At 40.9% G+C, this 13798-nt stretch overlaps 1 protein-coding gene across 3 annotated transcripts in view; it reads left to right on the top strand.

Annotated features, from left to right (window-relative positions):
• chst10 (carbohydrate sulfotransferase 10) overlaps positions 1-13798 on the top strand; it is a 66537-nt gene that overhangs the window by 33225 nt on the left and 19514 nt on the right. For all 3 annotated transcript variants that reach the window (XM_080197127.1, XM_080197128.1, XM_080197129.1), the window contains exon 3: positions 4336-4430. In XM_080197127.1, coding sequence (XP_080053253.1) covers positions 4336-4430 — 95 coding nt within the window. The remainder of the gene's footprint in view (positions 1-4335; positions 4431-13798) is intronic.

The raw sequence follows: 13798 nt of genomic DNA, 5'->3' as shown, positions 1-13798 counted from the left end.
GAGAGGTTGGATAAGCTTAGATTGTTTCCGTTAGAACAGAGAACTGATCGAGGTGTGCAAGATTATGAAGGGCTTGGACAAAGTAAGGAGCAGCTGTTCCCCTTATAGAAGGATCATAGAACCCTATGGCGCAGAAAGAGGCCCTTCGGCCCATCGAGTCTGCACCGAACACAATCCCACCCAGGCCCTACCCCCATATCCCTACATATTATACCCACTAATCCCTCTAACCTATGCATCCCTGGACACTAAGGGGCAATTTCTTAGCGTGGCCAATCTATCTAACCCGCACATCTTTGGACTGTGGGAGGAAAGCGGAGTACCCGGAGGAAACCCACACAGACATGAGGAGAACGTGCAAACTCCACACAGACAGTGACCCGAGCCGGGAATCGAACCCAGGACCCTGGAGCTGTGAAGCAGCAGTGCTAACCACTGTGCTACCGTGCCGCCCTTAGTTGAAGGGTTAGTCACGAGGAGAAGTAGGTTCAAGGTGAAGGGCAGGAGGATCAGGGGGTGTGTTAGAAAAAGACATTCTACCCAGAGGATATGATGGTCTGGAATGTGCTGCATAGGAGAGTGGTAGAGGTGGTCTTCCCCACATCCTTTAAAAAGTACCCGAATGAGTACTTGGTATGTCATAACATTCAAAACTATGGACCAAGTGCTGGTAAATATGAGGTCAGGTGTTTCCCGCGTGTCGTTGCAGACTTGATGGATTAAAGGGTCTCTTCCATATTGTTTGGTTCTGTGACATTGCTGGGACTCATGAAACCTATGTAATCCTACATCTTACAGTGAAAGCCAATCCACAGAACAGTTTATTTATAAAAAGAAAACCAAAACCTATTGTCTATTTTGTTTGTTTTGCTTAGTCTTAACAGAGAGTCATAGAATTGTAGAGGTTTACAGCATGGAAACAGGCCCTTTGGCCCAACTTGTCCATGCCACCCCTTTTTTTAAACCCTGAAGCTAGTCCCAATTGCTTGCATTTGGCCCATATCCTTCTATACCTATCTTACCTATGTAACTGTATAAATGCTTTTCAAAAGACAGAATTGTACCCGCATCTACTACTACCTTTGACAGCTTGTTCGAGACACTCACCACCCTCTGTGTGAAAAAAATTGCCCCTCTGGACACTTTTGTATCTCTCCCCTTTCACCTTAAACCTATGCCCTCTAGTTTTAGACTCCCCTACCTTTGGGAAAAGATATTGACTATCCAGCTGATCTATGCCCGTCATTATTTTATAGACCTCTCAGCCTTCCACGCCCCAGAGAAAGAAGTCCCAGTCTATTCAGCCTCTCCTTACCACTCAAACCATCAAGTCCCGGTAACATCCTAGTAAATCTTTCCTGCACTCTTTCTAGTTTAATAATATCCCTTTTATAATAAGGTGACCAGCACTGTACATAGTATTCCAAGTGTGGCCTTATCAATGTCTTCTACAACTTCAACAAGATGTCCCAACTCCTGTATTCAATGTTCTGACCAATGAAATCAAGCATGCTGAATGGCTTCTTCACCACTCCACTTTCAAGGAGCTATGATCATGTACCCCTAGATCTCTTTGTTCTGTAACTCTTCCCCAACACCTTACCATTAACTGAGTAAGTCCTGCCTTGGGCCCACTGGCCCAATTGACTAACATCCCGTTGCAATCCAAGATAGCTTTCTTCACCAATCTTGGTGCCACTTGCAAACTTACTAACTATGCCTCCTCTATTCTCATTCAAGTAATTAATATAACTTCAAATGAACAATTTGTATTTATATAGCATCTTTATCATAATAAACATCACAAGGTACTTCATAGGAAGGTGATATTAGGGGAAGCTTGGTTTGAGACAGATTTTGAGGAACATTCTGAGAAAGGAAAAGGACGTTTAAGAAGTGAAATTAAGACTTTGGGAATTTGCTGGTTGAAGACATGTCCACCAGCAGCCGAGTGATTAAAATGCCCAGGAGGACGGAATTAGTTGATTGCAAATATCTTCTGAGAGTGTAGGACTGGGGGTGATTTCAGGCATGGGAGAGCAAGGTCATTGAAAGCATTAAACTGAGGCACTGCTTAACTTTTAAGTGACTTTGGTAACCACTGGAGTGATTCCCTTGTGTATCTTGTTGCAATGAAAATGAACCCATTTAGCACAATGGTGTTGTTGTCAGTTTTGTTTATATAACAGCGTTACACCTATGTGTGCTGATGCCCAACTGTTTAGAAAAGCACAATGGATTATATTGTCTTGACAGAGCTCATTTTAAAACAAATATTACAGAAACCTTGTTAAATTGCCCATGAAATAATGTTCTGGATATGAGGGTTAAGTGAATTGAATTATTATTACTGTTCTCCTCTTCTGCCAGTGACCATGGTAGTTTTAGTTTATAATCTTAATTTGTTTCCTTTAGTATACATGCCCTTGTTGAAATGGGCCATGGTTTGTTTTCCAAACCGTCGTTTATTAGGTCCAATTTTTAAAAATAACCCACAGCAAATTCTTTAAGGTGAAACATGGTTACAATTTATTAACGCATTCAAAACGAAGAAATGAGTCCCAATATGCAATCATTCTCATGAGCGTACAAGGTAGAAAGGCAGAGAAAGAAGCTATAAATTGTGATTTACTTAAATATCAAAAGGTATTGGCATTAATTCACATGAGACAAGCAAATCAATATCCAATGAAGGTTCTTAGAGTCTTAGAGATTTACAGCATGGAAACAGACTCTTTGGTCTAACTTGTCCATGCTGCTCTTTTTTTTGAAACCCCTAAGTTAATCCCAATTGCCCACATTTTGCCCATATCCCTCTATACCCATCATACCCATGTAACTATCTAAATGCTTTTTAAAAGATATGATTGTACCAGCCTCTACTACTACCTCTGGCAGCTTGTTCCAGACACTCGCCACCCTCTGTGTGAAAAAATTGCCCCTCTGGACACTTTTGTATCTCTCCCCTCTCACCTTAAACCTATGCCCTCTAGTTTTAGATTCTCCTACCTTTGGGAAAAGATATTGACTATCTATCTTGTCTATGCCCCTCATTATTTTATAGACCTCTATAAGGTCACCCCTCAGCCTCCTATGCTTCAGAGAGAAAGTCCCAGTCTATTTAGCATCTCCTTATAACTCAATCCATCAAGTCCCGGTAACATCCTAGTAAATCTTTTCTGCCCTCTTTCTAGTTCAATAATAACCTTTCTATAATAGGGTGACCAGAATTGCACGCAGTATTCCAAGTCTGGCCTTTCTAATGTCTTGTACAACTTCAACAAGATGTCCCAACTCCTGTATTCTCAAGTAAATCAATGTCCAATGAAGGTTCTTATAGGTGGCTTTGACTGGCAGAATTCCTGGTTTGGTCCTAGGAACTTTGTTGCAGATCGAAGATGCAGCAAAGTATTCTTGCATTTTGGAAATTAGTTAATTCTTTGGTGAACGATAGGGTTCTTACTGGAGATCCAGCTTTGGGAGAGATGGAGGTCAGAAGCAGGCTGCTAGTCTGGAGTCCGATTTTCTCTTCTGAGATTAAATCACAACTGAAAACAACCCAAAAGCTGTACAATTAAAGCAGTTTGAACAGCTCAAGTATCACTCGTGACAAAATGATTTCAAATCAAGTGATTAAGCTAATGATACACATTAAAACCCATTGTATTTTTGAGCAGTTAACTGTGGAACCATTAGCACAATGTTGGAGATGAGTCACAATAACTCTGCCTTTGTCCAGAGCTGAATGATGCAGGTGTCTCATCCACCAGCTCTTCGTGTTAGCTTGGCTGGAAGGTTCACACAATGCAAAGGGTTGTCGCATTTCAGGAGGACAATGAGCTAATCTTTGTCCTTTGGAAAGGCTTTGAATCTTCTAGAACTACCAGCATATGGCCAGTTACAAACATTTTATTAATCCAGCAATTGTCCATTCTAAAAAAGAACAGAATCTAGACAAGAGAATATGGAAGAGAACCAATTTCTTTTAGATATTTTTCACATCCTCTCGGCATGAAGGTACACAGAGAAACGTTGTTTGAGGAAAAGATATGTGTAAAATGTACTATTGCTCCCATATATTATGCAGTGCCAATTAATAAAAGTGCAAAATAAGTTGCAATATCTGTGATAATTGTTACTGTTTATTTTCAGCACAATGCATAAAATAAGTCAATATCTGACATAAAGATTACTTGCTTCTTTCCTTTGTCACAGCAATAAATGAATGGTTACTATTTGAATTGATAACACACCACCTGAAGTCGTTGGTGAGCGCGGTAATTACTGACAGACTACACTGTCTGATATATCTGAATTAAATGTTCAATTTTACAGAATATAATACTAAACCACAAATATTGGATAAGACTGTGACCAAATATGTTAAAAAAATAAAGCCTCAAGAACAGACTTTACACAAAGATGTCCAGGTAAGAATAGTAATTTCCTTTTTAACCTTTTGAGAGTTATAGTAGCACTTCTTTATTTAAATCAAGCTTTGCATGATAGGATCATTTTTATTTAAGTAACCATATTGCAAAGAAAATTAAGATTATTTGAAGAAAAGCCACTCAGTGTTTTTCTTTTAGAATCTTCATAAATTCTAATCTGTGGCTCCAACCATTGATGCATATATGTCAAAACTTTATTTAGAAACAACAGGTAGATTTATTGCTGCAGTAAGAAATCTCACAACACCAGGTTAAAATCCAACAGGTTTATTTGGAATCACGAGCTTTTGGAGCACTGCTCCTTCATCAGGTGAGTAAAGACTGGGCTTTTGGAGTGCCGTCCCTTCATCAGGTGAGTCAACACTCACCTGATGAATGAGCAGTGCTCTGTAAGTTTGTGATTCCAAATAAACCTGTTGGACTTTAACCTGGTATTATGAGACCTTTTACTGTACCCACTCCAGTTCAATGCTGGCGTCTCCTTATCAGATTTACTGCTAAGCTGTATAAAGAGATATTAGGTCAGATGATCAAAAGCTTGGTCTAAGATATAAGATTTAAGGAGTATCTTCAAGGAAGAATGGGAGATGAAGAGGTTCAGAGAGGGAATTCGAGAGCTTCAAGCCTTGACTGAGGTAACATTGCACGAATGGGAAGAGAATGAAACCAAGTGAATACAATCCTACCTAGCTGGATGATAGTATGATAGTTTACAAAGGTGGACTGTGTCAATAGTAGGTTGTTTGAGCAAAGGTGTGGGCGATAATGTCAGAATTTAAGGAGAGGGGTCAGTACTTCAGAAGAGAGATGAAGAACACTAAAGGACCAGCTCTAAGCAAAGGAATCATGCATAAACATAATTGGAAAAGAAGCTACTTCAGATTTCAGTTAACTTATGAAACCATCAATGTGGATTTAATTAAAGCACTGAAAAGGTAAAAAATATCAATATGGTCAGTGGGTAGTCTGATGCAGGAAAGAGGTATATTTGTGCACTGAGGTAAATAACCTCTCATTTGCAGATTATCGTTATGAAAATTTACTCTGCCATCTGGCACGAAATAGGGTGTAATAATATCTAGAATGGAAATAATTGTAAGCCAGGCAGGAAAGGATTACCCTTTCTCAAAATGTGATTCGGAACAAAACGAATTGTTAGTTGTTAAGTTATTTGGATATTTCTTAGTGCTTTAGTTGAATTTGAACTGATGAAGAGCCACAATCATTCATTTGTTGAAAAATTTTACAATATCTTTCTGGTTACACTTATTAACACAGCCACAACTTGCAGTTAGATAGCGTCATTAGCACATAAAATGTTTTTCACAGAGGAGTTAGAGCACTGAGTCACAGATGCATACATTGAGAGTAAACAAAATCTTGGCCAGAGATGGATTTTAAGGAAAGTTTTTCAGAAAAGAAAAGTATCAGATCAGAGGGAATTTTACAACATGGGATTTAGGCCGTTAAATGCATAGTCAGTCATGATAGGGCACAAGAAAGAGGATGCATAAACATTGGATTCAGAAGAAGTAAGAATATAGTTCTGAAGAAGCCATGTTCGACTTATGATCCAGGCCAGAAACTCCAAGGTGTTTTGTGAAGTCAGCCTAGACTGTAAGTTTTGCACTTTGAATTTGGCATGGGTGAGCATTAGATGTTTCACTCTAGGTATGATTCAAGTGATCCACTAGGGAGGTTTTATCAAACAGTTTATTTAAAAATACAGTTAAAATATAAGGAAATTAGGATAACTTTTGCTAATCGCAAAAAAACCCATGATATTGTATAAATCTTAACAGCTACGTGCACTGTTCTAAACCAAACAACCCCCACAAACATACGCCCCTTCTAGGCTTAGCACAGAAAAGAAGTATGCTCACATGATGCTGGATTTTACAGCTTTGTAACACCTGCTATGAATTGGTCCTTTGAAATGGTGGATCACAACTGAGACGCCCCAGCCCTGGAACTTCCAGCACAGCTTGAAAGAAAAAGAAATACTGCTTCCCTCACGAACAGCAGAATTTTCACTCCAGAGAGAGACAGAAAATGCTGCTTTCAGTCTGCAGTCCAAACAGCGTCAGCCCGAAATGAAACCAAAACTTTTAGATTTTTCCTGTGAAAAAAGCCTGTCCCAAGGTACCAGCTGACCTGTCAATCTGGCTCCACCCAACAATTTTGAAAGGGTCATAAAACTCCAGGACACTGCATTAGGCCCAGATTAAAAATAAACAAGATGCCCTTTATATTGCTTCAGCAGCAATAAAAAAGTACCGTACAGACAGCACAGCAACAATGCTGTGCTGTCTGTACTCAGGGCCTGAGTAGAAAACACTGCAGAGGAACAAGATTCAAAAGAGATTTCTTAAAGGCACAGTATCATCACATTTACTCATCAGAGTAAAACATTAACTCTCTTTCTCTCTACACAGGTGCTTCCAGATCTGCTAAATTTTTCCAGCACTTTGTATTTTTATCTTAACTCCTGGGGGTTACTTCTGTTCTTTTCCTTTCTTAGCCTGGCAACTTTTCACCGTAGAACTTGCTTTCATTGTGAGGGTTTTTCTTCAATTTAGTTGCCTCCTTTTAGCTAAAGCTAGGCGCATCTTCCTGTTCCATTTAAATCCTCTCGCATTTGGTCTTTTCAGCTTGAGTGCAAGCTTCTGGTCGCATTCCTGCACAGTGAACCTTAGATCTTTAGCCTCTAGCTGCTCTCTCTCTCTCTCTCTCTCTGTCTCTGTCTCCCAGATCATGGCAGAGTAACCTTTTCTGTGGGTTTTCAGGGATATATTGGACCCTGTCTCAAAGCTTATCTTTATGGTAATGTGAACTGCATGGGCCTTGTATCCAGTTAAATGTGCTGTTTAGCTATCTTTGAGATGCCAACTGTTACATCTTGGAAGTAAATCTGGCTAAGATCAAGTGTAATATTGACATGCTGTACTTGGTTGAAGTCAATATGTTACATTTCAGCTTCATTTGAAGCAATTTTTTAAAGCGGCATCTTGACCTTTTGGCTAAGATGCAAATGAGATCAAGCCTTGGAGGAGGAGCTATGCTTACTCCAATCAGCTTGGATCATGTAGATCAAGCCCAAGACAGGAGGTTAAAACCCCATCTTGTCAGCTTGGCTCGGGAATGTCTCAACTTGTTGAGACTCTGAACTGGACTTGATTCGATTGAATTGGAATAAAAACAAAAAAAACATATTAGAGCAGTTTACAGTCCATTGTTCTTATGAAACGTTACAGACTCATAGTCAATCCAATTGTTAGCAGACAGATGCTGCCGGCCATTGTTTCCAAGTGTAAATACCTCACCTACTTCTAAGCAAGACACAAGCAAGAACTTTTCTTTAATCTACAATAGCCCCTCATCCACACCTGTTGTCAGGCAGACTTTAGAACAGACTACATGACCATCTTCATTTTACCCTAAGTTAAAGACAGAGTCCCAAAACATAACAAAGATGTTATAATTGTAACAACCTTTGCACTGTGGAGTAAGAGTGCTGCCAACTGAGTCACAGCTGATCCACAAAGCAACATAGAAATAGAAGAATACTTGAGAAATTACAGAACTTAAGTTAACATTGAAAATAAAGAAAAAATGTAATCCAAATTGTAAATAATAGGCTTAAAATTAGTAGGATGAACTGAACAGTGCCTAATTGGTGTAACAATGTGGCTTTGGATAGCAGACTAAAAATTGAAAGAAAAATACAAATTTAGACCACGTACAGTGATAATGAGGCTTAAACATCAGTATCAGCCTGTTTCATTATATTCATGGTTTGCTTAAAATGCAATCCATAGGACAAAGCAAGATGCTGCAGCTGTTGAAAACCAAGCTGGATAATTTGCAATTTTGGTTGCATATTTCACTCCAAAACAAGCTCTGATCACATATTTATGCATTCACTAAGACTTCCTATTTCCATCTCTGTAACAGTGGCTGACTTCAGCTTATCTGCTGCTGAAACCCTCATCTATGCCTTTATGACGCCTAGAATTGACAGTTCCAGTGCATCCTGGCTGGTTTCCCACGTACAGAGGGCGATTTTACCATTTTTTCTAAGTGCTTGGTAGACTTGAAACTGGGAGAGTTTCGGATCTATCTTTTGGGCATGTTTTCAGGCCTCCCTATATTCACTCGGCCTGCAACACTTTGAGCAAGTCTGTTGTTTGCTGCAGAAGCCTGTGGGTGGGCCTGCAGAAGGAGAAAGTGTGCATGTGCAAGCCTCTGATGCAGCACATATGCATTAGCAGCAGCATGGGTCTGACAGAAAAGAGAGGGAGCTGTCAGGCTCCTGCTAGTGCAGGCAGCCTGAAGCAGCTCCCCCTCCACCCCCTCCTCTGCGATCGAGACGGGTCAAGATCCATGAACTCTGTACTCCCGCCATCCAGACTGATTGCAGACCCCCTCCCCCCACCGATTGTAAACCTGCTGCCCTCCCCTCACCGATTGTGGACCTACCGCCCTACCCCCACCGATTGCTGCAGAGTGGCAACAGGCCTCCCTCCCCCCAACAATCACTGCAGAGTGGCAGCAGGCCCCCTCTCCCTCCCTCCTCTCCTCCCCCCTCCCCTCTCCTCTCCTTCCCCCCAGTCACTGCAGTGGCAGTGGACCCCCTCTCCCTCCCTCCTTCCCATCCATGTCTGCAGAGTGGTAGCAGGTACCCTCTCTCTCCCTCCCCCCGCCGATTGCTGCAGAGTGACAGTGGACCCCCTCTCCCCACTGGCCCCTTCCCATTAGTCCAGGTGTCCAGTGGGCATTGCCCCGGTGTCAGGGTGACACTGGCAGTCTGGCACTGCCCAAGACCCCTCCCTTACCCTCGGCCTCCCCGGGGGCCTCGATAGTCTCTGGTTCCATTGGTGAGGCCAATTTGGGCTGCTCCCTGTTCATGGGGAGCATGTCCATCCCTTGCTGGCGAGAATCTTTCCCAGTGAGGTCATAAAAAGATGTGAGCCTGGATGATTGAGCATCGAGCTCGCTAAGCAGATGTAAAACAGCATTAAAGTAAACATAAATACGTTAGCCTGCTCCTCGCCCATTTCCAGCGAGAGACTGACTGTGCCGGAAATCCAGCGCTCGGAAAATGGCGCTAGTTGTGAAAACTGGTGCCAATTGCACTAAGCACTATAGGCCCCCTCTATCTCTGTAAACTTGAGGTAATCCAACACTGTCCTAACTTGTACCAAGCTGTCATCATATATCATCCTTGCACTCTCTGGCCTACATTGGCATTCTGTCAAAGCATGCCTTCATTCTAAAATTTTCTTCTCCCATACCTGCACTTAATTCTCTGTAATCTCCACCAGCTCCATAATTTTCTACAATATCTGTGCTCATCTAATTTTGGCTTCTTGGGCATCCCCGATTTTAATCACTCCACCCTTGGTGCCTGTGTCTTCAGATGCCTATGCCCTTGACTCTGGAATTCCCTCCCTTACATGTCTCTTCCTCCTTTAAGAGACTCTTTAAAACCTACCTCTTGCGCCAAGCTTTTGGCCATTTGATGCAGCATCTTTATGTGCTTTAGCCTCATGTTTTGTTTGGCAATGTTCCTGTGAAGTGCCTTGGGATATTTTATGATGCTAAAATACTAAATAAATACACATTGCTATTCTTACCAGAATTTGCCCGACCTTATGGAACACCATGTTCTTGAGATTAATTTGTATTTCAGGGAGAAAATGTCATAATTGAGAATGGACTGCATTGTACGTGGAAAATATTTCACTGCTTTATTGGGACAATTATCCAATCAGTGCCCAATTTATGCCTGATTTTAAATTACAAGTTAGACCTAACACTGATGATATTCTAATTGTAATTCTTTACTAATGTGAGGCATGATTAGAACAAATTATGCTGAATCTTGGGATTTGATCAATTTCCTACTCATGGAACTGACAAATTTAACTTGAATTTTTTAAAATTTGTAGCATCAGGTGAGACCAATTATGGTACTTAAATTGTATCTCACAACTTTTGCGAGTTGACATTCCCATGATGTAGTGATCTCCTCATATAAAAGGATCACAAGCACATTTCTGAATATTGTTTTACTGAAAAGAGATTGAAACTTATGTGCTCACAAGTAATTCTACAGAATGTGTGCTTGATAGCAGAGCAAAAGAGATTAGCGAGCTAGATTTCCTAAACACCAATTTGTTAGTATTGAGAAGTCCCAAGAGCATATTCTTTTGTCTCCTTGCCATCAGTATTATGTGGATTGTGGAAAAGAACTATCACCAAAGATTGCAAACATGTAAACCAAATAAAGCATTTAATTTTGTTAAGCAAACAGATAGATTGTAGGATAATATCTGCAGAATATTTGCAAAACATCCATGATTATAATACATTTGGCAGACTCATTTCAAAAATCTACCCTTTGTGGTCATGGATTGATGAAAATAGATTAATGACACATTTATACATCTGTAATGTTTAGAGTTTAATCATTTTTTCAAAAAAATAGGAATACGTTTAATATAACCTTTGTAGAAAAACCATCAGGGATATATGTGTTATATTGTGAAATGCATTTATCTAGATATTTGTTAACCACTTTTGATGTTGACATTTACTCTTGCAATAGTTAAAATATTTGAAAGAGAGCTAAAGAACAGCTGTTTTAAACTGAGCACATCAGTAGCTAATTACTCCTTTCATGGGATTTTGTGGATTTATTAATGATTTTGACACAGCTATTACAGAATGAATCTTAAACTAAATTTTGTTTCATAATTCAGAAACGCTTTTCATGCTTCAGTAGTATTTGTGTATTCCTCATATTCCCTATGATAATAGTCGAAAGATAACCTGTAAATAAGGATATTATGATGGAAGTTTGAATGGCTATTAATTGAAAGGAGTAACTCAACAAGTAACGTAGAACTCCATTTTCTCCAATAGTGGAACTCTAGTTGTGAACTTTCTTAAGGTACCATGCTTTCCTTTCCTTTCTGCATTACAGCATGAAAATTGCTAAAGGATCGCTCTTACTTTCATCCTGCCCTGGCTTCATCTAACCCTACATTAATACTACCTTTGAACCTCTGTCCTTATACACACACTCCACTACATCTCCCCACCAGATCTTTCCTCCAACACAGAGAACCACTCATTTAGCTTCAGCCTTTCTTAGTGTCCCCACCCAGAACCCAACTCTTGGGGGTCCCCCCAGCTCAGGCTGTTTTCAAGGGGGCCTCTAGTTGTAGCTCTTCTTGGGGATGGGGGGGGTTCCCCCAATCCTAGCTCTTTTCGGGCCTTCTCAATTCCTGTCTCCAGCTCCAACTCTTTTCAGGCTTGTGGCCCTGGCAGGATCGACTGCAGACCCCATGCTGTAGTCCAAAGAAACCTGCTGCCAACAAAATGAAGGAGATTGACATTGACTTTAGGAAGTAGAAGAGAACATGTCTTAATAGAATTCAGAGGGTAGCAGTGGAAGGGTGCGTTTCTGAATGGAGCTGTGACAAGTGGTGTTCCTCAGGGATCAGTGCTGGGACCTTTGCTGTTTGTGATATATATAAATGATTTTGAGGAAAATGTGGCTGGTTTGATTAGTAAATTTGTGGGCAGTCAAAGGTTGGTGGATTTGCAGATAGCGATGAGGACCATCAGAGGATACAGCAGAATATAGATCGGTTGGGGACTTGGGCAGACAGATGGCAGATGGAGTTTAATCCGGACAAATGTGAGGTAATGCATTTTGGAAGGTCTAACACAATAGGAAATATACAATAAATGGCAGAACCTGTAAGAGTATTGATAGGCAGAGGGATCTGGTTTTTTAGGTACATAAGTCAGTGAAAGTGGCAATGCAGGTGTAGAAGGTAGTCAAGAAGCCATACGGCATGCTTGCCTTGATCGGCCGGGGCATTGAGTTTAAAAATTGGCAAGCCATGTTGCAGCTTTATAGAACCCTAGTTAGGCCGCACTTGTAATATAGTGTTCAATTCTGGTCGCCACATTACCAGAAGGATGTGAGGCTTTGGAGAGGGTACAGAAAAGATTTACCAGGATGTTGCCTGGTATGGAGGGCATTAGCTATGAGGAGAGGTTGGAGAAACTTGGTTTATTCTCACTGAAACGATGGAGGTTGAGGGGTGACCTGATAGAAGTCTACAAGATTATGAGGGGCATGGACAGAGTGGATAGTCAGAAGTTTTTTCCCAGGGTGGAAGAGTCAACTACTAGGGGGCATAGGTTTAAGGTGCGAGGGGCAAGGTTTTTAACACAGAAGGTGGTGGGTGCCTGGAACTACTGCCGGGGAAGATAGTGGAAGCAAATAAGATAGTGACTTTTAAGGGGTGACTTGACCAATACATGATTAGGATGGGAAAAGAGGGAAATGGTCTCCGGAAGGGTAGGGAGTTTTAATTGAGTCTGACAGCATGGTCGGTGCAGGCTTGGAGGGCCAAAGGACCTGATCCTGTGCTGTAATTTTCTTTGTTCTTTGTTCTGTGCCCCCGTCTACATCAATGGGGATCAAGTAGAAAGGGTCGAGAGCTTCGGGTTTTTAGGTGTCCAGATCACCAACAATCTATCCTGGTCAACCCTATGCTGACACTATAGTTAAGAAAGCCCACCGAAGCCTCAACTTTCTCAGAAGACTAAGGAAATTTGGCATGTCAGCTACAACTCTCACCAACTTTTACAGATGCATTATAGAAAACAATCTTTCTGGTTGGTCACATCTTGGTATGGCTCCTGCTCTGCCCAATCAGCAAGAAACTACAAAATCTCATGAATGTAGCCCAATCCATGATGCAAACCAGCTCCCGTCCATTGACTCTGTCTACACTTTCTGCTGCTTCAGCAAAGCAGCCAGCATAATTAAGGATACCACAAACCCTGGACATTCTCTCTTCCACCTTCTTCCATTAGGAAAAAGATACAGAAGTCTGAGATCACGTACCAATCGACTTAAGAACAGCTTCTTCCCTGCTGCTGTCAGACTTTTGAATGGACCTACCCTTGCATTAAGTTGATCTTTCTCTACACCCTATTGATGACTCTAATATTACATTCTGCACTCTCTTGTTTCCTTCTCTATGGATGGTATGCTTTGTCTGTATAGCGCACAAGAAAGACTACTCTTCGCTATATGCTAATACATGTGACAATAATAAATCAAGTAAAATCAAATCAGTTAGAGAATTTTGATATTTGGAATAATGTCAGATTAATTCTTAGGATCAAGCTGCGGGTTTATGCAGCCTGTATTCTTGGCACCTTGTATGACTGTGAAACATAGATGATTTACAGCCATCAAGAAAGGAAATTCAACAACTTTTATTTTCATTGTTTGAGGCTCATTCTTGGTAATTCGT

Source organism: Carcharhinus amblyrhynchos, chromosome 10 (assembly GCF_965287045.1).
Source record: "Carcharhinus amblyrhynchos chromosome 10, sCarAmb.v2.hapA, whole genome shotgun sequence".
NCBI classification, from domain to species: domain Eukaryota; kingdom Metazoa; phylum Chordata; class Chondrichthyes; order Carcharhiniformes; family Carcharhinidae; genus Carcharhinus; species Carcharhinus amblyrhynchos.
This window is presented reverse-complemented; position numbering and strand designations above follow the sequence as displayed.